This window comes from Podarcis bocagei, assembly GCF_964188305.1.
Source record: "Podarcis bocagei genome assembly, chromosome: 4".
Taxonomy (NCBI): Eukaryota; Metazoa; Chordata; class Lepidosauria; order Squamata; family Lacertidae; genus Podarcis; species Podarcis bocagei.
In genome coordinates, this window is record NC_138128.1 from 6,245,085 (window position 1) to 6,272,247 (window position 27,163).

Below are 27,163 nucleotides of genomic sequence, written 5' to 3' on the forward strand. Positions count from 1 at the left end.
CAGCGAAGCTGGAGAAGGAACAGAAGGAGACCCTTCTGTTCCTCCTCCGGCTTCGCTGGAAAGGCGCGTCACTGCGAAGCGGGAGGAGGAACAGAAGGAGACCCTTCTGTTCCTCCTCGGGCTTCGCTTGATAGGCTCGTTGCTCAAGGGGCGCTGCGCCTTCTCTCTCTCTCTGCGCAGCGCCTCTCCTTCACAGGAGAGGTGCTGTGCAGAGAGGGAGAAGGCGTGGCGCCCTTCAGCGAAGCTGGAGAAGGAACAGAAGGAGTCCCTTCTGTTACTCCTCCGGCTTCCAGGTCAGGCGCCTTGCGGCGAAGCCGAGGATCCTGCATTCGCTCCATAGGACGCACACACATTTCCCCTTCATTTTTGGAGGGGAAAAAGTGCGTCCTATGGAGCGAAAAATACGGTATCTGGATAGAACTGGATAGAACTGTTTAATTAATGCAGTAATAGAAGTGATGTTTGGATTCTCGTCCGGAACTTGATGTATGGGTACCCCCAACAAAATTGAAAAATTCGGCTGTATAATTTGGAATTAATGTGATTTGAAATAATGTGATATGATTGGCCTATTAATAAAAAATATTTTTTTTAAAAAAAGAAAGCACTGCAAATAACAAGGCCAGGGGAAGTGATGGTATTCCAGCTGAACTATTTAAAATTTTAAAAGATGATGCTGTTAAGGTGCTACACTCAATATGCCAGCAAGTTTGGAAAACTCAGCAGTGGCCAGAGGATTGGAGAAGAATGCTCCAACTACTGCACAATTGCACTCATTTCACGCGCTAGCAAGGTTATGCTTAAAATTCTACAAGGAAGGCTCAAGCAGTATGTGGACTGAGAACTCCCAGAAGTGCAAGCTGGATTTAGAAGAGGCAGAGGAACCAGAGACCAAATTGCAAACATGCGCTGGATTATGGAGAAAGCTAGAGAGTTCCAGAAAGACATCTACTTCTGCTTCATTGACTATGCAAAAGCCTTTGACTGTGTCGACCACAGCAAACTATGGCAAGTTCTTAAAGGAATGGGAGTGCCTGATCACCTCATCTGTCTCCTGAGAAAATCTCTATGTGGGTCAAGAAGCTACAGTTAGAACTGGATATGGAACAACTGATTGGTTCAAAATTGGGAAAGGAGTACGACAAGGCTGTATAATGTCTCCCTGTTTATTTAACTTATATGCAGAATTCATCATGCGAAAGGCTGGGCTGGATGAATCCCAAGACGGAATTAAGATTGCTGGAAGAAATATCAACAACCTCAGATATGCAGATGACACAACCTTGATGGCAGAAAGTGAGGAGGAATTAAAGAACCTTTTATTGAGGGTGAAAGAGGAGAGCGCAAAATATGGTCTGAAGCTCAACATCAAAAAAACGAAGATCATGGCCACTGGTCCCATCACCTCCTGGCAAATAGAAGGGGAAGAAATGGAGGCAGTGAGAGATTTTACTTTCTTGGGCTCCATGATCACTGCAGGTGGTGACAGCAGTCACGAAATTAAGAGACGCCTGCTCCTTGGGAGAAAGGCGATGGCAAACCGTGACAGCACCTTATAAAGCAGAGACATCACCTTGCCAACAAAGGTCCGTATAGTAAAAGCTATGGTCTTCCCAGTAGTGATGTATGGAAGTGAGAGCTGGACCATAAAGAAGGCTGATCGCCAAAGAATTGATGCTTTTGAATTATGGTGCTGGAGGAGACTCTTGAGAGTCCCATGGACTGCAAGAAGATCAAACCTATCCATTCTTAAGGAAATCAGCCCTGAGTGCTCACTGGAAGGACAGATTGTGAAGCTGAGGCTCCAAGACTTTGGCCACCTCATGAGAAGAGAAGACCCTGATGTTGGGAAAGATGGAGGGCACAAGGAGAAGGGGACGACAGAGGACGAGATGGTTGGATAGTGTCTTCGAAGCTACAAACATGAGTCTGACCAAACTGCGGGAGGCAGTGGAAGACAGAAGTGCCTGGCGTGCTCTGGTCCATGGGGTCACGAAGAGTCGGAGACAACTAAACAACAACAACACCTCCACATAAGCCCGCATTTCCTTTTTTAAAAAATGCTTTTTATTAAGTTTTCCACAAACAACAAATAAAACAATCTTTACAATCAACATTTTGTGTCATCTTATTTACATTGCGTATATTCACGCCCCGACTTCCTTCCTTCCCTGCTTTGGTTTTCTTAATATATATCTTCTCTTGTAGTTTCTTATTTACCTTGCATACACATCACAGGATTTATGTTAACCCTGCCGTAGTTTTTAAGCTTCTACAGTTATATCTTATATATACCACAAATTTACCCCATTCTTCTTTGAACTTTGTCCCTTTTTGGTCTCGAATTCTGTATGTCATTTTAGCTAATTCTGTATATTAAAAAAAATTGGTTTGCCATTCTATTAACGTTGGAGTCTCCTGTAATTTCCATTTTTGGGCCACAAGTACTCTAGCTGCTGCAGTAGCATATTGAAGTAATTTATGATCTTCTTTTTTTTTTACTTCCTTCCCTATTATCCCTAATAAAAAGATTTCAGGTTTTTTTGGAAATGTATACTTAAAAAGTTTTTTCAATTCATTATATATTACCGTATTTTTCGCTCTATAAGACGCACCAGACATTAAGACGCAGCTGGTTTTTGGAGGAGGAAAACAAGAAAAGAAAAATAATCTGAATCTCAGAAGCCAGAACAACAAGAGGGATCGCTGTGCAGCGAAAGCAGCAATCCCTCTTGTTGTTCTGGCTTCTGGGATAGCTCCACAGCCTGCATTCGTTCCATAAGACGCACACACATTCCCCCTTATTTTTTAGGAGGGGAAAAGTGAGTCTTATAGAGCAAAAAATACGGTAAGTCCCAAAACTTTTTCATCTTTTCGCACTCACACCACATGTGGTAGAGATCCCCGTCTTTTAATTTGCATTTCCAACACGCTCTATTGTTCAATTTATACATTTTGGCCAATTTGACCAGGGTAATATACCACCGGTGCATCATTTTTCCTAAATTTTCTCTTAAGCTGGAGCATGCTGTAAATTTCATCCCTTCATTTCATAATTTGACCCATTTGTCATAATCGATGTTGTAGCCAAAATCAACCGCCCACTTTATCATAACTTCTTTGACCATCTCATCCTTAATGTCCTTAGTGTTTTACCTTCTTTTAATAAAGCATTAACCTGATGATATTGTAACCATCCTGTAAGCCCATCTTTTATTTCCTCATATGGTTTAATTCTCCACCCATACTCTGTTTTCACTAATATATCTTCATAAGTTATTCTCTTTCCCTCCATATTTAATTTTTTTGTTATTAACATATCTGTTGGAGATAGCCACCAGGGTGTGGTTCTTTCTAACAGGTTTTTGTTCTTGTCCCATACATCATATAGGGCGCCCCTGAAAATATGATTGGTAAAAATATGATTGGTATAACTTATTCATGACCTTATAGAGTACCAGAGTTAATTGTTCTTCAAGAATTTTGTAGTATTTAGTAGAAAGGCCATCCTATTTTCATCTTTTTTATCGCATTTTGTAACTCTTCTGTTGTTATTGGTTTATTTAATTGTTCTCTTTCTTCCACTGTTATTTGTTTCCCTTTATAAATCTTCTATATATTTTTCTATTTTACTTACTTCCTTATTCTCTTTCTTATATAAGTCTTTATAAGATTCCTGGAAGGCCTTCTTTATTTCTCTCTGATCTTCTATTTGATGTTCTCCAACTTTAATTTTACTTATCACTTTCTGCTTTTGTCTTTTTCTTAATTGCCAAGCGAGAAGTTTCCCTACTTTATCAGCCGATTCAAAAAATCTCTGCTTCATGTATTTACCGTAGTTTTCGCTCCATAACATGCATTTTTTTCCTCCTAGAAAGTAAGGGAAAATGTCTGTGCGTGTTACGGAGCGAATGACTCCCTCCTCCGTGGTTTCCAGCGGGAGGGGAGGGCTCCTTTAACACGACACGACATGACACGACACGACACGACACGACACGACACGACACGACACACTCATTACTCAAACTCAGTGGTGGGACCCTGCTCTTTCTCTCTCTGCTGCTCCACTATTGGCTATCCTGGAGCATCAATCAGCCAGCTATGAAGGGGAGGGTGGCCTCAACTTCCTAAGTACCTACCATGTTTAGTTGTGCATGAGACAAGCAAGTTGGAGTGAGTGCCCAAATGCCCACCTGGCCAACCCCTAGGTGTGGTCCTGCCAGCAGGGCTCTTATGGCCCCATTAAAAAGTTTTGGAAATAGGAAGGTAGCCTGCAAAATGAAAACATTAAAATAAAATAAAAACATTGAAATGAAAACATTAAAAAGTTTTGGAAATAGGAAGGAAATAGGAAGCATGCTGTCAGTGAACTGCCATCAGAGGCACGGGAGAAGGAGAGGGTCTCTGATTCTGCAGGAGAAGGCCCCAGCGCTAGGGGGAGACTCAGCTGGGAAGTAGGGGAAGAGAATGAGTGTAACACCAGGGATTCAGGAGAGCAACGGGACAGGGAGGTGCAGGGGCTCCAGGGCTCTTAGTTAGAAGTGAGTGAGGAGAGCCCAAGCACCCCTCTGCCCACGCCCACCCTGCGCAGGAGACCCCCGCGCAGTGAGAGGCGGAGACGATTGGGCGTCAAACAACTCTTATGTTGGCAACGCTTTAAGAAACGCCCACAGACAGATTCTACGAGTGACTAAGGGCAGCCACGCTGAGATGGGCTGTGCAGTCCGGAGGGTTTAACCAGGCAATCTAATGCTCAAACGGAGCAGGATTACGCACGAGTAACTCCCAACCATTATACATGCAAAAATAGGAAGGTAACCTGCAAAATGAAATAACAACACAGCACTTAAAGGATCATGACATGCTGCTGAACCCCTGTTTCGTATTTCTCAACAGTGGATGGAAACAGGTAGGACAGTTTAGCTATAAAGATAATATCGTTAGTCTGTTACTTACAGCTAAACTGTAGGTGGCTCAGAGTTGGAAGAAAACTCAGGCAAATACTTGAGTCGTAGCTCAGTGTTTGGATATATACCAGCAATTCCAAAATTAGCAAAAGCTGCATGTGACCCGAGGCACTTCCAAAACAGGAAATTCATAGGGTCCCTTTCCTTGGTTAATCAAATGGCAAAGCTGGATACATGTCAAACGATATATATGTTGCGATAAGGGATGAGGATGTTTCCGAAAGATGCATATGCTAGGGTGATGCATGCATAAGCATGCATATGTTAGTCAAAGTAACTAACTAACTAACTAACCAACTAACTAACAAACAGTGTGTGCAAAATTGCATGCAAAATTACAAAGGTGTGGTATATTGGGAGAAATTTGCAGGAAAGTGCTGGTGAATTTTCATGAGGATTTAATTTTTTTCAAGAAAGAACAGAGGCAGAAATCTGGGGGACTGAACTGAAGAATGGAAAAATGAGAAAATGAAATGGATAATTTGCTCATCTTTGTGACAGCATGTTTATGCTGGGATAAACTTGCCTGAGCTATAGAACTATTGGAGACAGGGAGGTAGACAGGAGGAGAAAAACCCCAGGAATTGTTTTGGTTCTTTATATTGAAGTTAATCTAATAAATGTTGCAGAAACAACAACAATAATAATAACAAAAAATGCAAGACCTAGTTTAATATGGGACAAGCAGCTCACCCCACTTAAGAGTTAGTTAAATACAACCCTGATATCTCAGTTTTCTGTTTACAAGAAGAGGCGCTAAAGCAAAATTCGCATAAAATGAACAAATACTATAAAAATAACTATTGACGTAACAGAATCCGTAACAGAACAGTAGAGGAAAGGAGGCTAGCAAGAATCACTAGAAAACAAAACCAAGACCCAAAGGCTGTCACAGGACAGAAACATTTGATTCACTGCAGTGGAAACCCAGACTATAATATAATGGGGATAAAACAATTAGCCATCTTGATAACAGTTACAGTCATGAGGGTGTGCTATAAATAGATAATTATAATAAATGCTAGTTAGTTAGAGAGTCAGATGAGTCCAGTTTGTCTTTCAAAAGTGGAGTACATAAATAGGTGCTAGCCGGGAAAATGAGAGAGGTGGCGATGTCTCTGATGAACGCAAAATGCCCTCAGAAAAAGGGGATTCCTCTCACCCGGCTCTGCCTGGAATAAAGGAAGACCGGACCATGGGGCGAGCATCGGAATCTCTGATTACTTTGGTTCCACGTAAGATTCTGCGCTTGATGAAACTGCCCTGGTCCCGCAAGCGCTACCCTCCTGGACCCCTTCGACTTCCCATCATCGGAGGCATGTGGCGGTTTGGGGTCATGCTCTCCCTGGATACGTTAATGAAGGTACTTCTTTCAAAATACTTCTTCAGCTGAAAAACAGGAAGAGCGAAAAGGCATTGCAAATTATTTCTTTTATTTGAGAACTGTGGATAATGATTCACCTGTGAAATCTAGGGCTTGAGCGTCTTGGCAGATTTTTCTGCCTGCTGTGGCAATTGCAATGTGCTGCATTGTTTAAATTGTTTTTGTTGTTGTTGCTTCTTTCATTTCTTACATATTGAATTTTAATGTATTACAATTTTAATTCCATAAGAGTAAAAATGTAATGCAATAAAATGCACAGTGTAAGAAATAAAAGAAGGAATACAAATACAATAAGAAATCAAAATGAATATTCAAATCCACAGACATGCTGTGGAGCATATTAATGCAGCTTGTGGTGGCCATGGATTATATCTGGGAACGCTTGATCTATGGGCCTTTTAAGAATTTATGTGCAGAAGAAATCCTTGAAACAATATATTTTTGGTATTCTCTCCAACAAAACTACTGATCATATTAAAGGTTAGTGTGTATCCTATCAGAAATTTAGTTACGCAGTTCTCAATCCAATTAGTTTTTCAGGGTTTTTTTCCAGTAATTCCAGCCAATTAGTCAAGAATTCTCTTCTGCTTGGTCACATTGCCAATGAAAATTATTTTTCTTTTTTTATAAAAATTAACCGATTGTGAAATAACTGGGTGAATTTCCATATTCATTATCTCATATAAAAGTTTGTGATATTCTACCCATCGATGGATGTAGAAACAAATAAAGAGACCTCAGTGGAACAAATAGCAGATCACCAACCTTTTGCCTTTGAGAGAGAGACCTGACTCTCTGGGAGTAGGTGAGATTCTTGTGGTTGAAGGGAAGCCTGTCTGAGCATGTACAAAAAAGTTATTTAAGGCCATGTGCTAACTGCAGAAATACCTTTTATCATCTTAATTTGATATGTCACCTTCTTAGAAAGCTACTGTCTCAAGGCAGAGATCTATAGTGTTCTGTCCTCAAGGAGTGACAACCACAATATGCTTTACGTGAGACTGCAGCTAGACTGGTGACTGGCAGTGGCCGCCGACACCATATAACACCGGTCCTGAAAGATCTTCATTGGCTACCAGTACGTTTCCAAGTGCATTTCAAAGTGTTGGTGCTGACCTTTAAAGCCCTAAACAGCCCTGTATCCCTGAAGGAGCGTCCCCACCCCCATCGTCCAGCCTGGACACTGAGGTCCAGCGCTAAGGGCCTTTTGGCCGTTCCCTCGCTGCAAGAAGTGAGGTTACAGGGAACCAGGCAGAGGGCCTTCTCGGTAGTGGCACCCACCCTGTGGAACGCCCTCCCACCAGATGTCAAGGCAATAAACAACTATTTTACTTTTTAAAAGACAACTGAAGGCGGCCCTGTTTAGGGAAGTTTTTAATGTCTGTTGCTGTATTTTTTTTAATATTCGGTTGTGGTTCGAGGACCCGACCCCCGCGATGTGAAATAAATACACAAGGACACGTGATATAAGGTTAATGGGCAAGAAAAGGCCACAACTTTATTGATTACAGCAGTGAAAAGGTATTGGCTTAGGCATTGGATGTCTAAAACAAGGGGGTTTATTCACCAGTAGGTCGAGCCTGTTGATGCTAATCCAACTATAGGCTCTCCCCTGATGTCACCGAGGGTCGTGCCATGGCCTCCCGCCAAGCAGGCATCGGACAGAGTAACGACCCCAGATTCCTTTAACGGAATATCCAAAAATTGAAGGCATAGGCGATGGCCACACCCAGCCCTTCGACACACCACAACACATTATTCCAATGCCTAACCTACCCACCAATACCACAAAAAGTTGTGACGATTGCTACGAGGTAGGCGAAAAAACCAAAAAGCCTAATGCCAAATGGAAAAATTCCTACCAGGCCCCCTAGACAACCAGGGCAACCAACCTAAGGTCCATAGCAAGGCCAGTGACCTAAGCCCTAACTCTAAGGGAGTGGAGGGTGGGTGACTCGCGACGGGACGATGGCGAAGAATGAGGCTGGGGAGAGGCTGGCGCCGCAGCAAAAGGCTGCTGAACACGCCCCCTTGAAGGCACCTGGTTGGATGCCTGCCGAGGGGGCGTGGGCGCCAGCCAGGTGAGAAGAGGAGGAGGCAGGGGGCTAATGCTCCCTGCTAGGGGCGGTGCTCGGGCTCCCGCCCACAACCACTCCCCTCTCTTCCAGGGAGGAGAGTCTTTGGAAGCTATTATTATTATTATTATTATTATTATTATTATTATTATTATTATTATTATTATTATTATCATTATTATTATTATTAATTCTTCAAAAGCTTCAGCTAACACTGCAGCACATCCCCCCCCAAGTATGGCTTCTTATATATCCAAAAATGGCACCACCCATGAACCGGGCAGTGGTTCTGGAGGCTCAAGGAAATCCTTGGGTTTGCAGAAGTGCACAAAAAACCCTTTAGAAAATGCATTAGGCTGTGTGGAGGACACACCCCAAAATGTCACACTGAGGGCTGAGAAGTTTTTTTGGGACACAGCCTGCTGGTGGGAGGAGGTGGAAAACCAGTTAGGAGGTGGAATGGTATGAAGCACCCTGATGGTGGTCCTGGCTGACTGGCTAGAGTCCTGAATTGCGAGTGACACTTGCCCAGCCCAGACGGCTTGTACTGCAAAACTGAAACCACAAAAGATTCAAAAGAAACACAACCTGCAGCCGGCATAGTAGATCATGTTCTGTCCATTCCCAGTAACATCCAGCTGGGTGGCCTTACATTATAAGTTCTAAGACTTCCCTGGGCTGCAGCATTCATCTCTCTCACACACCTTACGGCTCCAGCGTTTCCTGAGCGATGATTCAAATCAAAATGCCCCTACGAGCCAGTACTTGAAGCTTCCAAAATATCCTGAATATAACTAATCTCTTCTCTCTCTTTTTTTATCTGAATGGCAGTTGGCAAAGCAATATGGGAACATTTGCACGGTATGGATTGGGCCTATACCTGCAGTCATACTGTCCGGCTACAAAGCAGTCAAGGAAAGCCTAATCAACCATTCGGATGATTTTGCTGACCGCCCAGAAACTCCTTTCCTTAAAAGTGCAGCAAAAAATAGGGGTAAGTTCTTGGTTTGAGTAGGAGGTTTTCTCTTAGCCTTTTCTCCAGTGAAGGAAACAAAGGACCCTTCCATATGGGATGTACCTTTTCCCCATGGGCGTCTTCTTCTGAAACATGTCATTGATGCAAGAGTAGTGGTGAATTTATACTGGACAATCCACACCACTTTATTAGTTGTTCTGCTTTCCCAGTGTTGCTGCTTTATCCAATCAAAGCTGGACAACCCTCCGCCGGGAACATTTGCGGAATGGAAAGTTACAGGATTTCAGCAGGAAGTAACAGGACATGCACTGATGGGAAAGGGAGCAGCTTGGGCCCCTCTAAACATCCTTTCTTTGTGCATTCAATGATGGTTTGCGCTCTTGATGCTTTTGGAGTGGCCACAAAGAAGCTCTTCTTTCAGTGTTGTTTGTACCTGCAAAGTTTTGGGGCAGTGACTCACTCCCAGTCTGTACATATTGATTAAAGAGCCGCAGTTCCATAATGGAACTGGTACTGCAGTGTAAAAAAAGAAGAAGCTAGAAGTACTAGCATTGTAACCAGTAAAACTAATGTAAAGAATTCTTTTAACAGTAGTTTTCGCATGCGCTAATTTTCTCTGATTCTTGATGGCCCCAGGTATTCTGCAAACCTTAGGACCCCACTGGGCATGCTGATACCTCCCTGCTGTTAGCCTCATTTTGGCTCCAATCCTGTTGGTACTCAGTGCTTGAGTTTCGTAATAGAGGGAGTGATGATGAAGGTCTTGTTTCTCATATGCATTTTCTGAAACGTTCACTGGTGTCCCATATCAGAGATATAACACTCCACAACGAAAAAATAGATTCTGCACCAGTCTTCTGTTCTTAGGTTCTTTAATGCCTAGGCATGGACTGCACTGGTGTTTTCTAGGCTGCTGACGTAATAGCTTTTATATGAATTTTGTAAGCAATAATTTCTCACTGGTCTGTGATGGTTTTAGGTATTGTACTTTCAAACGGTCACACCTGGAAGCAGCAGAGACGGTTCAGCGTGATTACTATGCGGAAGCTGGGGCTGGGGAAGAAAGGCATGGAGCACCAAATAGAAGAGGAGGCCATTGAGCTTGTGGAGATCTTTGCACGTGCAAAGGGTACGTGATAGAAGAAAATGAGGCTAACTCATGCTGGTTTGTTATCCACCTCTGCCTGAGACAATCTTCGGGTTGGGGCAACTTCCTGGGACTCACAGCAGAAGAGTGGTTCAGTTTTGGAAGCTGAGAGAGAAGAGTCCACTGGCATCCTGTAAATTGGGTAGGGATTGCTTGGGAATACAAATATTTAGCAGCCGCAGTGCAAAGAGTCAGTGCCTAGTTTGCATCCTGCTGGTGTAAAAAATAATAATCATGGGAGATGATGGATTGCCGAGGTGACAGGACTTGCTATTGTTTGAGACCATTACATTGTCTGTGAATTGTGCAATTGTCTCACCCTGATTTTATTAAGTAGGCAAAGTGTGTTAAACTCTTTTTTAAACTAAGGAACTTTCTTAATGGTTTATAATGACAATGGCCAGGGAAGGCTGCAATTAGCACAGTAAATTCAAAATGTTTAATTGAGTGTTAATTTAGTTTATAATGAAAGGAAGTTGAAATTAATGAACAGGGTTGGGCTTGGGTCACTATACAATATATTCTCAAGCTCCGGCAATAATTTGCAGTTGACAGCAACTAATTAGAGTGATGCATACAATGAACCTTCGGCTGGATCCAGGAGTGACTTGTATGAGCAGAAAGGCGCTTGGACTTGAGCTTGGTGCTCTCATCCCCAGATTTTGCAGATTCTCCCTGCTGCTGCAACCTGGACATGCTCCACCACTCACCATTAAGGAGAGTTCCCTGATCCTGAAGAGCAAATTGCTGAGAAAGCAAGAAATGCACTGGAGTGTGTGTGTGTGTGTGTGTGTGTGTGTGTGTGTGGAGTGAACTGGCAGTAAATCACACAGTGCAATTTGGAGTTAGCTCTTTATTAGCAAAAACATGATCTGCATGGACTTGACGGAGTGTCAGGTTTAATGAGCACAGCCACCCATCCCCGGCAGATCTTGTCTGCATGGAGCAGTTCCTGAGACTGAAGGTCCCTGCGTTCCCACTGCTGCCTAAGTCCCCTCCTCTCCAGGGTTTCCCCCCAAGCAATCGGAGACTATGCCTACATGCAGCCAATCTCTTCTCTACCCTTTTCATGCCTCTTCTGGTTCTGGGAGAGCAGGGGGAAGGGGCAGACACCAGTGACTCTTCAGCAGCCTGACTCATCTCTGTCTCTTGGCCTCTTTCTTTCCACTCTCCTGCTTCAGCTTCTGCCTCTGATTCTGGACTTCTCTGTGCCACAGACCCTACCAGCTCACTAAGCCCAGTTATCTCCTCATTCTTCTGTCCCATTCTTCTGTAAAATGGATGCCTAATTGATTCCAATTTGGAAACAAACAAACAAACAAACAAACAAACAAACAAACAAACAAACAAGAACATATATTGGAATAACAATGGAGATAAGGAGCAAGAAAGACTGATTAACCAATCACAATTTCTCCTTTTGCATAGCAAAAGAATAATAAGTGTGTTTGTGTATGTGTGTATGTATGTGTGTGTGTATATGTAGATATATGTGTGTGTGTGTGTGTGTATATATATATATATATATGCAGGTTTTGGTGTCTTCGGGTGTCTTCCCGTGTAAGAGTTGGGGTGTCTAGGCGACGTTTCGACGAGGTCTCACTCGTCATCTTCAGGCTGGTGCTTTCGGCTTCTTGTTACTAGAACAGAGCAGGATCTCAGTGTTTGAGTTCCTATAAATACTGTTGAGGGGGTGTGGTGTATAGCCTCCAACGTTCTGGGCAGAGAGGGAGTTCCCAGGTTAGTGTGCCTTTTCTTCTTTTGTTCCTTAATTACTTGAGGGATATCTTGAGTGATTTCTTGAGTGATATTCTGAGTACCACTTAGGAGGGTCATTAGGTGTGGATTAGTTGCTAAAGCTTTCGTGTCTTGACCTCTTGAGCTTGTGAAGAGTTTTTCTGAGAAGATGGCTGTACTGCACTTAGTTGTGCTCTGGCTTGGCTTCGTGTATAGGGGCGAGCTATAGGGGCGAGCCACACCAGACCCAAACCCAGACCCTCTCCACAGATAAAGTACAGACACCATCCAGTAGCCAAACCATAGTGGCACCTCCGGATGCTGCACCCCCCTGCAATCCCTACACAGATCTGGCTGGCACAGGGCACAAAACCACAGCTCGCCCCTATACACGAAGCCAAGCCAGAGCACAACTAAGTGCAGTACAGCCATCTTCTCAGAAAAACTCTTCACAAGCTCAAGAGGTCAAGACACGAAAGCTTTAGCAACTAATCCACACCTAATGACCCTCCTAAGTGGTACTCAGAATATCACTCAAGAAATCACTCAAGATATCCCTCAAGTAATTAAGGAACAAAAGAAGAAAAGGCACACTAACCTGGGAACTCCCTCTCTGCCCAGAACGTTGGAGGCTATACACCACACCCCCTCAACAGTATTTATAGGAACTCAAACACTGAGATCCTGCTCTGTTCTAGTAACAAGAAGCCGAAAGCACCAGCCTGAAGATGACGAGTGAGACCTCGTCGAAACGTCGCCTAGACACCCCAACTCTTACACGGGAAGACACCCGAAGACACCAAAACCTGCATTCCTGTACCCGTGAAAATCTACGAAAGCATATATATATATATATATACACACAGTATTTTTTGCACCATAACACTCACTTTTTTCCTCCTAGAAAGTAAGGGGAAATGTCTGTGCGTGCTATGGAAGGAATGCCTACGGGTGGCATGCCTACGGATTTTCCTCCTCTAAAAACTACGTGCATGTTATGGTCGGGTGCGTGTTATAGAGTGAAAAATACGGGTATATATGAGCATTGGATCTCATTAAGATTTCATCTGCAGGGCAGCCATTTGACCCATCCTTACACATCATCAATTCAGTCTGCAACGTGATATGTGCCGTGTCCTTTGGATACCGATTTTCTGTTGAAGATAAAGAATTCCTGAGGCTGATGGAAGCCATTCGGATTAGCTTACAGTTTGGAGCCAGCTTCTTTCATGGCGTGAGTAGGTTGAAGCTGAGGCTTGGTGGTGGGCGGGTGGAGGAGAGCATGAGATGGGAGGCCCGTGAACTGTGGTTGCCTACAGTAGACATCAGTTCAAACTGGGATAGCCAGCAATGTCAACTCCAGATGCTGTGGCCAGATGCTGTGGACTACCACTCCCATTGGCCCCCGGCAGCATGGCCAATGATCAGGAATGATGGGAGCTGTAGTCTAAATCATCTGGGCAACACCACATGGGTTACCCCTGCTGCAAGGGATATGTCAGTATACACCAGGGATCAGCAAACTTTTTCAGCAGGGGGCCAGTCCACTGTCCGTCAGACCTTGTGGCGGGCTGGACTATATTTTTTGGGGAAAATGAATGAATTCCTATGCACCACAAATAACCCAGAGATGCATTTTAAATAAAATGACACATTCTCCTCATGTAAAAACACCAGGCAGGCCCCACAAATAACCCAGAGATGCATTTTAAATAAAAGCACACGTTCTACTCATGTAAAAACACGCTGATTCCTGGACCGTCCGTGTGCCGGATTTAGAAGGCAATTGGGCTGGATCCGGCCCCCTGACCTTAGTTTGCCTACCCATGGTATACTCTCTCTCTCTTTAAAAAAATATGTTTATTGAGTTTTCAAAAGCAGCAACCTGCAAACAAGAAAAACAAAATGGGAGCACAGGACAAGAACTGTGTGGAGCACATTATTGCAGTCAGAATGAAACAAATAAAGGTTCAGTACACTCTTGCAAATGCCATAATAAAATAGATTCCACGAAGGGACATTTTGGAAGGAAGTGGCACATATTGATAAGGAAGCCTCACCACACAGACATGGTCAGAGGCATCAAATACTTCTGAAGACCAGTTGCTAGAAACCACAGGAGGTCTTGTGCTCAAATGAGTTGGCCACTGTGAGAACAGGATGCTGGACTAGATGCGACCTGATCATGGAATCATAGAACTGTAGAGCTGGAAGGGATCATGGGGGTCATCTAGTCCAACCCCCTGAAATGCAGGAATCTTTTGCCCAATGAGGGGCTTGAATCCCATGACCCTGAGATTAAGCATGTCATGCTGTACCATATGGACCATCCCAGATACAGCAGGTTCTTCTTTATGCTCCAATACATCTTTGCAAAGCAAATTTTACACTGTTTCAACTAATATATACACGTCTTATGTGCCCTTTACCCTAGCATATGCATTTTTACACATTGCTTGCCTGGAGAGCTGCACTATAAAGATCAGAGGAGTGCAGATTTCAAAGTGTGGCTCTGTTCCTGTATTGTTCCAGAAAGTTCAGGCCAGAAAGTTCACTTATAATTGTGAACAATACTGAATTTCTCCTCTATCTCACCCTTCAGACGCTCAGGGTGAAATTTCTAGCCCTAAAGAACAAGCCAAAGCATGAGGTTGGAGTTGACTTGTGGGTTGTGTTGCTGATAGGATGTGCCTTTTCTTTCCTTGTAGCTCTACGAAATTCTCCCGTCTGTCATGAAATTTCTCCCAGGGCCTCACAAGACTGCATTGTCCTCCATGGAGATGGTCTTTTCATTTGCGAAGAACGAGATAGCAAAGCACAAGGAAGACCAGACCGTGCATGAACCAATAGACTTCATCGATTTCTATCTATCTCAGATGGAGAGGGTAAGGAACTGCTTTGTGGGTGAATGCTTCTTCTTCAAGGAATCGTTGCATTCTCTGTTACGATCGAACAGTAACATCTGCGGGACCGCTGGGAATCCCCCCTGCCCTTATTAGTCAGCCGCCGTGCAGTGAAATGGTTGGGGAAAGTAGATCTTTTCATATCCTCGACAGTCTAGGACAGGCTTCCTCAACCTCAACCCTCCAGATGTTTTGAGACTACAATTCCCATCATCCTTACCTTACCTTACCTTTCTCGTCCTTATCTGGCCACAGTGATCCATGCGACGGTCACTCCAGGCTTGATTATTGTAACTTGCTCTGCACGGGGCTTCCCTTGAAGCTGACCCTGAAACTCCAGCGGGAGCAGAATGCCGTGGGGAGGCTCCTTACGGGGTCCTTGCCGCAGGGTCACATTCACCCGGTTCTTTACCAACTGCACTGACTCCCGGTGGAGTACAGGGTCAGGTTTAAGGAGCTGGTTTTGATCTTTAAAGCCCTAAGCGGCCTAGGACCCACGTACCTATGGGTCCGCCTCTCCTGGTGTGCGCTGCAGAGGACCTTAAGGTCCACAAATGAGAACATTTTGGAGGTTCCAAGTCGCAAGGTGGTTAGGTTGGTCTCAACTAGGGCCAGGGTCTTTTCAGTACTGGCCCTGACTTGGTGGAACGCTCTGTCACAAGAGACTAGGGCCCTGTGGGACTTGACATCTTTCCGCAGGGCCTGCAAGACAGAGCTGTTCCTCCTGGCCTTTGGTTTGGACTCAGTCTGACCCTTATGTTTCCCTCCCCTTACGGTTTTGATCTATGGGATCCTTTTAAAATGAGGCTGCATTTTAAATTGCATTTTAACCTGTATTTTAAATTGTTTTTCCCCCCTATTATGATTTTACTGTAATTCTACTGGTGTTATCCGCCCTGAGCCTGGCTCTGGCTGGGGAGGGCGAGGTATTAATAACAATAACAATAACAATAACAATAACAATAACAATAACAATAACAATAACAATCATCATCATCATCATCATCATCCCTGACCTACAATTCCTGCTAGCTAGGGATCATAGGAGTTGTAGGCCAAAAACACCTGGAGGGCCGAGGTTGAGGAAGCCTGGTATAGGAGCATAATAAGAGCTGCTGGATCAGGCCAATGGCTTCTCTAGTCCAACATCCTGCTTTCACAGTGGCCAACAGGATTCCTGTGGGAAACTAGCAAGCAGGATCCGACCACAAGAGAAACTCTCCCCTCCTGCGATTTCCAGCAACTAGGATTCAGAAGCGTTGCTGCCTCCGACCATGGAGGCACGGCATAGACATCCTGGCTAGCAGCTATTCATAAAAAGGTAAAGGGACCCCTGACTGTTAGGTCCAGTCATGACCGACTCTGGAGTTGCAGCGCTCATCTCGCTTTATTGGCCGAGGGAGCCGGCGTACAGCTTCCAGGTCATGACTAAGCTGCTTCTGGCGAACCAGAGCAGTGCACAGAAACGCCGTTTACCTTCCCGCCAGAGCGGTACCTATTTATCTACTTGCCCTTTGAGTGCTTTTGAGCTGCTAGGTTGGCAGGAGCAGGGACCGAAAAACGGGAGCTCATCCCGTCACGGGGATTCGAACCGCTGACCTTCTGATTGGCAAGTCCTAGGCTCTGTGGTTTAACCCACAGCGCCACCCGCTGTTCATAGTGCTCTTTTAAAGCCATGTAGGTTAGTAGCAATTGCTCTCTCCCATGAGAGGGAGTTCCAGAGCTTACCTATGTGCAGAGACTGGAAGGCCACCTGCCATGAATGATCTTGGTGAGATTCTTGCATTGCAGGGGGTTGGACTAGATTCTCACAATAAGAATGGGGTTTTCTTTCCAGACTGTCATTGTTGTTTTTTTTGGATGGGATTCAATCGCAAACAAGCAAATTTAGGGTGCACGATTATAGAGGATTGTTGGAGGTTTTGAACAATGATCTACTCCCCCCCCCCCCCAAGATACAGAAAGTGACAGGGAATTGCATTTGGAAGTGCGGGGTAACAATTGCTTCGATGCAACAGCATCTAACCTCCTCACAAACAAATCAGGATGAATGCTCAAGGAGCAGGTCATCTGGAAACTGATGGAGGTAAGTCTTAGTTGATTAACTGTATGCACTTATGTTGATTAATCAATAAAATTTACGTACGTACAGTGGTGCCCCGCAAGACGAATGCCTCGCAAGATGAAAGGGTTTTGCATTTTTTGAGTCGTTCCGCAAGACGAATTTCCCTATGGGCTTGCTTCGCAAGACGAAACGTCTTGCGAGTTCTTGCGAGTTTGTTTCCTTTTTCTTAAAGCAGTTAATAGCCGCTAAGCCGCTAAGCTGCTAAGCCGCTAATAGCCGTGCTTCGCAAGACGAAGAGACTCGCGGAACGGATTAATTTCTTCTTGCGAGGCACCACTGTAAATGCAAAAAACAATAGTTTTGAAGCAAAAAGTATACTTTTCTGATTTAGCACATCTGTGTCACAGCAGGTATAATCTCAGGAAAGGCACCACCTCATTTAAAGAGGCACTTCGCTGCCTGCAATTTTTATTAATACTTGTATATTATATGGAAGGCCCATTTTCCAAGGCTTATACTGGTGTAAGATCCGCTGGTCTTAGCTTAGCCAACTGGGGCCTGTGAGTCACTGTGAACTGAATCTAACCTCTGCTATTGCTTACAACAGAACAAGGATGACCCCTACTCTACCTACAATGAGGACAACCTGGCTCAGTGTATTTTTGACCTCTTTATTGCTGGAACAGAGACAACTGCTACCTCTCTGCAATGGGCACTGCTCCTCATGGCGACACATCCAGATATTCAAGGTGAGAGAGAACTGTGCAATGGCAGCAAGAGGCCATTTTGACCTCTTGATCTTGGACCTGAATTCCTCTTAGGTTGGCCCCCATCCAGCCCATCACTACTTCCAGGCAAACACCTTCAAAACATCTCTTGATTCAGGTGGAATGGAGATACAGAGCTGTGTGTCACCAGCATACTGACGGCACCATGCTCCAGATCTCTGGAAGATCCGTGCAGATCTTGCTGCCAGAGGCTATCCCTCTGAAAATCATTATTCACCCCCCCCCAGCAGGTCTAGGTGGAATACTAGGTGGAACAAATACCCCTTAATGATTGATCAACTTGTTTCACTTGAGATGTTTCATCCGAAACAAAGCTTAATTCTCCACCATTTTCCTCAGAGAAAGTCTACCAGGAGATGGAAGATGTTTTCGGTTCATCTCACTCAATCCGCTATCAAGATCGGAAGAAGCTGCCCTACACCAATGCTGTGATTCACGAGATCCAGCGTTCAAGATATATCTTATTATTTGGGGTTCCAAGGCAAACCGTGAAGGACGTGAACTTGCACGGTTTTCACATTCCCAAGGTATAGATGATTGTAACAGCTGCATTTCTATAGCTCAGGGGGAAGGTCACAAGATCACAAGAGAGGCAGGTTCCCTTGTAGTGCAAATTCTGAAGAAAGAAACTTTAGCTTCTTCCATTTCCAAAAAAGAGAGGGGAGTTCATGCAGGAACATCTTGCGCTGTGTCCTCCAGATGTGGACCACAACTCACATTATCTGTGACCCCCATCATTGATCTATGTTGGCAGGGGCTGTTGGGAGTTGTAATCCGCAGCAGGAGCGATTGGTGAGCAGAGGTGCAGCTGCACACCTTGCCTCCCAGCAGCAGAGTTGCTCCTGCTTCCTGGGAAGAAGAGGAATGAGATGACAGGGGAGATAGCATCTGCGCAGGCACATTGGTGGGAGTGCCCCAGAAACGCACAGGATCGCTTCTGCGGAGCTTCTTCACAATTTGCATCCTTCCATCAGCACTCAAGACTTTTAAATTCATGAAATGCAAATCTGAAAATTCATCATTTATTAAAGAAATAAAATGCAATTCTTCAGTTCCAGGAGAATGAAGCTTGTATGTAAAGATTAGTGGATATAATAATAATAATAATAATAATAATAATAATAATAATAATGATGATGTTTATACCCCGCCCATCTGGCTGGGTTTCCCCAGCCACTCTGGGTGGCTCCCAACAGATTAAAAACAGAATAAAACATCTAACATTAAAAACTTCCCTAAACAGGGTTGCCTTCAGATGTCTTCTAAAAGTCAGATAGTTGTTTATTTGATTGACATCTGGTGGGAGGGTGTGCCACAGGACAGGTGTCACCACTGAGAATGCCCTCTGCCTGGTTCCCTGTAACCTCACTTCTTGCAGTGAGGGAATTGCTAGAAGGCCCTCAGAGGTGGACCTCACTGAGCGATGTGAGTGGAAAATGGGGGAACTGAAGGGCAAAAGTGCAATGTTGTGTTTAGATGACTCCTGAGACAAGTCTTCCTTCCCTGCAGGGGGCTGTGATTGCTCCAGATCTCCGCTCTGTTCTTCTTGATCCTGAGGAATGGGCAACACCTAAAAAGTTCAACCCAAATCATTTTTTGGACGAGGACGGGCAGTTTGTGGACAGAGAAGCATTTCTGCCATTTGGTGCAGGTATGTGCAAGAAGCCCCAGCTGTCGCATTCAGACAACACTTTATTCCATTTTCTTGATGTTTTCTTACCAGATGATTTTCACATTCTATGTGATCTTCCACACAACATAAATGCCACTTCTGCAGATGTAGCAGAATCTAGTGGAAGTATAGGGCGAAAAATACGGTATTATTATTAGTAATAACTAGTATCATTCGTAAAAACAATGGTAATTATTAAATACTACTATTAGCACTACTAGCTAATGATAGAGATTTTAGCATACAGTTTAAACATGTAATTTTAGTACGTATAATTCTTTTTAAATTACTGGTTTGATTCTTTATATTGCTTTCATTATGAACCTCGTTTTCCGTGTTTGCTTTTACCGGTAATGGTATTTTTAATGAACACTTTAGATTATCTTTTGTAAGCCGCTTAGAGGTATTTCGTTTGAGGAAGCAACTAAAGCAACTTTTACTAGACTCAGGAATTAGGGGAGATCTGGCCTCCCGCAAACCCATAACAATACTTAAAAGGGAGATTTAAATAAACACATTACTGAAATAAAATAAGTAACCAGTCCTGATCTCATGCTGAGCTAGGTCTCGGCAGCCCCTGAAATAAAGCCCACTTTCTCAGTGACATCCCCACACCCCAAAGTTGAAAGGGAGGCATGAGGGACTCAGGAATCGTAGAAAGAGGAGTTGCTACAGGATGCTTTCATAGACTGAATGAGGCCTTGGTCCAGACACCCAGATTCTTTTCTCAGAGTCAAAGCAAATTGGTGCCCTGGGTAAATACTCTGGGGTATAGGTGGAATAGCAGATAATTCAGTTCCTCTTTCTTTATTTTCCTGCAGGTGCTCGGGTGTGTCCAGGGGAGCAACTGGCAAAGATTGAGCTCTTCATCTTTTTCACCAGCCTGCTGAGAGCATTCAGGTTCCAGCTGCCAAAAGGAGTGAGAGGAGTCCATAGGAAGCCTATAATAGGGCTGACGGTCCGTCCTCGCCCCTACAAACTCTGCGCTGTTCCCCGCTGCAGCCACATAAACAATTAGGGGGGCTGATCAACTACTGCAATCTCCTCCTTTAATCATTTCCCGCCATCCTCACATTCTTTCTTGGCTTGCTCAGTTGAGCTTCTCCAATCTCTGATGCCACTGGTTGATAAAAGAATTACCACCAGCCTAGCAAATATTCATTGTTCCTCATTCATTGCTTGTGCACCAGTATCTGGGACCGATTTCTTGCAGTTCTCCTGTGTGTTTTAGAGACGGCAAGGGGTTAGCTGAATAAACTATGTGGTCAGATCTGTGTTCTGAGCTGTGAGTGTATTATTTGATAAAGAATGAGCTGTTACCTGCCACCCCAATCTCTGTGAGCGCTACAAGATTCTGAGGGTTACAGGCACACTTATCAGAGTCTGTGTTCCCTTTTGGGACAACGAGACACAATAGAAACTGTGGTGTCTTTATGATAGATGGCTTATTTTCATGTATGTACAACCTGAGCCAACGGTGGATAGGTTCCCAGCATTACACACTCTAAGAGGATCGCTTGCTTCCCTCATAGGTGCAGCAGCCAATCTCCTGCTTTCCTATTGGCTGTCATGTTGGATCCCAAGTTGGTAGCACCCATTGGTAGCTTTGCCCCCCCTCCCCGCCTGCTTGCCAAACTGCTTGCAAAATGCAACTATTTTCCTTTAGCTTATATCACTGCCCACCAGGGACTTCCCCTTCCCTTGCTTGTAGCTGCAAACAGACCCAAAGGGGTTTTCCTTTTGCCCAAATCAGGCCAACACCATTCCTGAAACTTAACTCTGCTTTTGTCTCTGCTAACCACCCCCTGAGTAAGCGGATGTTCTTCTCTGGAAGATCTCCAGAACTCATCTCTATCGTGGCCACCTAGCAGCCTGATGTGCAATTACAGCTACATCACCAGTTCTAATCATTTATGTCCCTGTAAAACTCATAGCCACTGTGGTTTTAAACTTGTTCATTTCCTGTTGATGGAAAAGCTGTTGATGTTACAGATGGCATGACCTGCACCTATGGATCAGATAAGAAACTAAAAAACTGATCAAGCTGGCCGTAATGAGGTCACCACAGGTGTCCTGTACTAGCCTACACATAAAATCTTCTTCACAATTTTCTATTTCCTTCTGGAAATAGTCCTTTTGAAAATAACAGGAGTAGCAAGAAGGAGCAAATAATTTACTCGATGAATATTGAAGAAGGCAAGCTGCCACCTGGTGTATACAAAGTACAAAACTGGGTTTACTAACCACAACAATGGGTTGTTCCACCGCCCTCAGAAGCTTGGGGTGGTGGCAGCCCAGGAAAGGCATTATTTGTAGCGGCCCCTAAGTTGTAGAACTCCCTCCCACCTCTTTACCCTAGTTTTTGATACGTGAGATGCGTATATTTTTAGAACCCACCTTATTTTTATAATGTAAAGTTGTTTTTCTGGGGAAACCCAGCCAGATGGGTGGGGTGAATAATAATAATAATAATAATAATAATAATAATAATAATAATAATACTAATAATAATAATAACAACCTTGTTTAATATTGCATTTTAACCTTAATATTGAGTTTTAATTGTTGTAACCCAACCTTGGAACTCAGGGTGAAGGGCAGGTAAAAGATTGTAATAAATAACAGCGACAACTTGAATGCTGCAATTCAGAACTTTCCTCAGCATAGAACTCTTATCTTGTTGTATGCTATAGCACTTGGACTTACATGCATCAACCTCTGCTGTCCCCCCTCCCCCATTTACTGAGGAACGTAATTACAGTGGTACCTTGGTTCTTGAACTTAATCTGTTCCGGTAGTCTGTTCGACTCCTGAAACCAAGGCGCTGCTTCCGATTGGCTGCAGGAGATTACTGCACTCAAGCGGAAGCCGCGTTGGATGTTCGGCTTCCGAAAAATGTTCGCAAACTAGAACACATACTTCCAGGTTTGCGGCATTCAGGAGTCGAAATATCCGAGTACCAAGGCATTCGAGGACCAAGGTATGACTGTAAAATTGTCTCACAGGGGATTTGTTCAGGTGGAATAAATTATCTCCAGTTTAATTGCTGGATCTATGAGAGAATGGGTTGCTATCAACTTCTGCCTGCTGACAAGTTTGAACAGAATGGGTGTCTCCTTTTGTTTCTTCAGAGTGAAACATTACATTGCATTTTGTTTTTCAATCACATAATGACAAGTATGATGGAGGGCTGTCAGTGATTGCTTACTACCCACATGGATGGAAGCTGGGCTTCTGCCTCAGTGGAGTCCACGTCAAGGCCAGCAAAGAGGGGGACTGCTGCATCTTACACACACACACACACACACACACACACACACACACACACACACACACACAGAGCCCATGCCCCACTATTAACATGAGTAGATATGGGCAAATCTGTCCATTTTGGATTATGCTTAGGATGGTGCTGTTAGTTACTACATGCTCTTTCACCACCTGTAAACTGTTTTAAAGGGAATTCTACAGGCTAGGTTGATTCTGCCATCTAGGGTTGAAACTCTGTTACTTAACTGAGCCCCAGTGCTAAACACAATTCCTAACAGGGTGAAGGTTTAATCCCATGTAAACTCACTTGAGACCAGCTGCATTAAGGATGCACTTCTTATTTGTAATTGCCATCCTCACCACCCTCATACATGTGCCACCACTGCATAAGATTATGTGGGCAGGAGTGATTTTATCCCACAGTAACTGAATGTTCTTACACAAGTCTACTTATAATCATAGTATTGCAGAGTTGGACAGGCCCCAATAAGTAGGTTTACTTCCTGATAAGTCTAGATACAGGTAGGTAGCTGTGTTGGTCTGCCGTAGTTGAAACAAAATAAAAAACTTCCTTCCAGTAGCACCAGAGAGACCAACTAAGTTTGTTATTGGTATGAGCTTTTGTGCGCATGCATACTTCTTCAGATACACCAGGAGTGTGCATGCACAGGAAAGCTCACACCAATAACAAACTTAGTTGGTCACTAAGGTGCTACTAGAAGGAAATTTTAATTTTGTTCCTGATAAGTGTGTAGGATTGCAGCCTGATTGGGTGTGTCTTAAACAGGATACAGAACAACAAAACAAAACCACCCATCCCTTCTTTAGCCAGCTCCCCCCACCCCATTACAGTGGTCAGGCTGTCCTGGACCAGCTGGTAAAAAGCACTCTTAGCCACTGAAGGAGCATATCCACCCACATTGTTCAGCCTGGACACTGAGGGCCTTCTGGTGGTTCCCTCACTGTTGGAAGTGAAGCTACAGGGAAACAGGCAGATGGCCTTCTCAGTAGTGGTGCCCGCCCTGTGGAATGCCTTGCCTTCAGATGTCAAGGAGATGAGTAACTATACAGTGGTACCTTGGGTTAAGAACTTAATTCGTTCTGGAAGTCTGTTCTTAACCTGAAGCACCACTTTAGCTATTGGGTCCTCCTGCTGCCACTACGCCGCCGCTGCACAATTTCTGTTCTCATCCTGAAGCAAAGTTTTTCACCTCTAGACTATGAACCTGCTATTTCAAGGGTAGTACAACACCATGCAAAGAAGGCAATGGAGCAATTATCTGGACCACCTACTTTCAGGAAGCACCTGCTCACAGAGCCTCAGTCTTGCCAGGTTTCAGAGTCAGGGCTTATGCCCATTCCGAACTTCAGGAGGAGGGGGGGTTGCGGGCTCACGACCCCGCCCACACATAAGGGATTCCCTTATTTGCATCCCCTGCAGCACCAGCCAATCGGCTGGCGGCAGGGGCGGGCCTTCCAGAGGCCACATAAGGTCGGGGCAGCCCTCTGCTCGCCCCTTTTCTTCCTAGCTGCTGACGCTGCTGACCACGTGGAGCCGGTACTTTGAAGAGGACTTTTAAAAGGGAGGTTCCGCCTTGTTGTTGCTGTTGTCCAAGCTAACCCCCTTTGCATGTACCCTGCATTTTCCTACTGCTTCCCCCTCATTCTTCCTTATTTTCTCATTTTATTTCCAAAGCTTTTCTCATTGTTTCTGTCTGCTGAGCATATTTAGTTCCAGAAATTCTATGTTACCCTTAAGACTTTACTCCTAGTGTTCTCTGCCTCCCGACTATACTGCCTAAAGTTCTCCTTTACTTTTGGGTGCATGTTTCTGGGTTAGTGACTTTGTTTTGCCACAGTGCAGTTTTCCTCACTGCCTGGTTACTTTGCTTTTATTTGTATTATTTTGGCCTTGGCACACGTGCGCTTGCAGCTGCATCCGCCTACCTACTATCCTCTTTGCCTCTACGTCCTCTTAAAGCTTGTCTTAAAGGCAGTGGGTTCCGTGCCGGCTAATTTGGGCTTTTCAGCGCTCCTCCGACCGGCGGATAGCCACTCTGGGTGTGCATTTGTGTGTGCGTGTGTTCCTCAGCGCCCTGGCGAACTAAGGGGAGATACTCTGTTTGTGCGCCTGTGTGCTTGCAGTATTGCTGTGAATTCCTGTGAGGGCTTTTCCAGCAGCTTATTATTATTTCAACTCACCCTCTTCCCCCTTCGTTACCCCCCCTCCCTACTCTGGAATTTTGTCCCTCCTGAGCTGATATTGTCCTCCCTCCCCCTTCGCTAGCTGGCTTTGTGTCCTTCTCTAGCAGGCTCCGTGGTGTGGCTTGGAGCCCTTCCTCCCCTTTCAGGGGGCGGCAGCTCCATTTACAAACTTCTTTCAGAAGACTGCATTGCCCCAATTTTGCTATTGTCCCATTTTGCTGCTTATTGCTTTACCTTAAACCCTTCTGGGTCGGCCTGGTGCTTCTCTCCCGCTGTTGCCCCATAGTAATAAAAGCTATCGCTGGGTGTTTCTTTATCCCCTTTAGTTTTAAAACTTTTCCTGTGCACCGGACTTGCAATCCCCCCCCCCCCTGCTTGGTTTAAGAGTGTGCAGCTATACTGCAGCTGCATCCCCAGGGTAATTCTGTTCAGCTTACTCCAAAGTCTTTGTTAGTTGAACGTGCTATCCAAAGAACTACTTAGTTGAACTCGATTTTATTTGCCTGGCATTTATTGTTATATTAGCTGCTTTCAGCATTTGTTTTACTTGGGAGACGCAGTCACACCCCCACTCCCCTTCCCCTCGCATTGTCCTTTGATCACAGACCAGGGTTGCTTTGTTTTCCCTTAAGCACCGAATAGCTGGGCAATTAATAGCCTCCTGGTCTTACAGAAGGCAGCTTATGCTTTAGCTGCAGAACCAGTTCTCTTTTGTTGTTCTAGTGACACCTTTACTGCCACCCCCTTGCGTCCCCTTTGTCTCCGGGTGGGGCTGCTTTACCTGCAGTCGTCTCCGCCCATTGCTCACAGCAACTGAGTCACTTCAATATAATTGCTGATAGTATCAGCAGTTCTTGAAATTCAGTTTGCCAGATATATTGCAGATTAATTGAAGCAGGCCCCCCTGGTGGAGGCAGGTTCCTTACTATCTGATATCTAGTGGTCAGCAGTGGTCTCAATTTGCTAATTAATATCTGCAAAATATTATTTACATCTAATTTAAAATATCAATCAGGTAATTTGATCAAGCCATTCGATTTGCACCAACATATTCAGTAATTGATTAGAGACTAATTTAAGAGGCTTGAGATTTTACTAAATGGGGATTACATTAATTTTATATTATGTTAACTGATTTGAGATGCTTGAATAAAGTCCGAATTTGACCAGTTTATTGGACACAATAGGGTGCTAATTAACCAGTAGCAATAGCTAGTGTAAATTGATAGCGGCTTTATAGTAACTTTAATTACATTGTAATAATTTATTGAGAATTAGTGTATCAATGATTAGCAAGATATTTACTGGTTAAATAAGTAAAGAAATAAATAAAATAATAATAATTTAAAATAATAATAATAATAATTAACGAAATAAATAAATAAAATTAATAATAATAAACTACCAGGCAGGATACATTGTCGCTTAAAGACAGGCAGTTCGTGGTACATTGTTGACTCAGGTACCTGGCGGATGGCCAATCAAAGATACATTGTCTTTGGCAGCATTTTCCTTCTGCTGTGGCCTCCAGCATAACCTTATGTTTTTCAAACTGTTAGTTAAAGGGACATTTCCATTTGATTGCAGTGTGGGGGCCGCCCATTGTTCCATCCCTATATGCTTGTGTGTTATTTAGCTGTGTCTATCTGCCTGGCCCTTTGCTTGGTGGCAAATAAATAAATTTATAGGCAAATACAAACCAGTCAAGTGAAGAATAATTATTTCATATCATCATTAGTTATGGTAGACAATTAATAGCATCATCAATTAATAGCATCATCAATTAATTCTACTTACAGTGGTAATTATTTGAACAAATAATACTGGAATAGATTGTAATAAATAACAATAACAATAAATAATAGAACAACAACAACAAATAAATAAATAAATACAAATGAATAGATAAATAACAGAATAAAATACTACTAATAATAAATAAAATAAGTGGATGTAATTTATTTATTTAATTTT

At 43.9% G+C, this 27,163-nt stretch overlaps 1 protein-coding gene and 1 long non-coding RNA gene across 2 annotated transcripts in view; one reads left to right on the forward strand and one right to left on the reverse strand.

The window, feature by feature from the left end:
* LOC308585169 overlaps positions 1-27,163 on the reverse strand; it is a 45,235-nt gene that overhangs the window by 12,844 nt on the left and 5,228 nt on the right. The window contains exon 2 of the long non-coding RNA XR_014007106.1: positions 20,862-20,932. This is a non-coding gene — a long non-coding RNA (uncharacterized lncRNA). The remainder of the gene's footprint in view (positions 1-20,861; positions 20,933-27,163) is intronic.
* LOC308584962 (cytochrome P450 2J2-like) lies at positions 5,847-20,987 on the forward strand. The gene is made up of 9 exons (XM_081190370.1): positions 5,847-6,330; positions 9,258-9,420; positions 10,382-10,531; positions 13,360-13,520; positions 14,995-15,171; positions 17,862-18,003; positions 18,382-18,569; positions 19,552-19,693; positions 20,536-20,987. The coding sequence occupies exons 1-9, from the start codon at positions 6,100-6,102 to the stop codon at positions 20,730-20,732; spliced, it is 1,551 nt and encodes a 516-aa protein (XP_081046496.1). The 5' UTR covers positions 5,847-6,099; the 3' UTR covers positions 20,733-20,987.

Bases quoted from the DNA above. Each gene is read 5' to 3' on its own strand.
- LOC308584962 (XM_081190370.1), top strand. From the start codon at position 6,100: ATGCCCTCAGAAAAAGGGGATTCCTCTCACCCGGCTCTGCCTGGAATA. The intron at 15,172-17,861 runs GTAAGGAACTGC...TGCTTACAACAG, and splicing joins ATCTATCTCAGATGGAGAGG to AACAAGGATGACCCCTACTC. The intron at 18,570-19,551 runs GTATAGATGATT...CCTTCCCTGCAG, and splicing joins ACGGTTTTCACATTCCCAAG to GGGGCTGTGATTGCTCCAGA.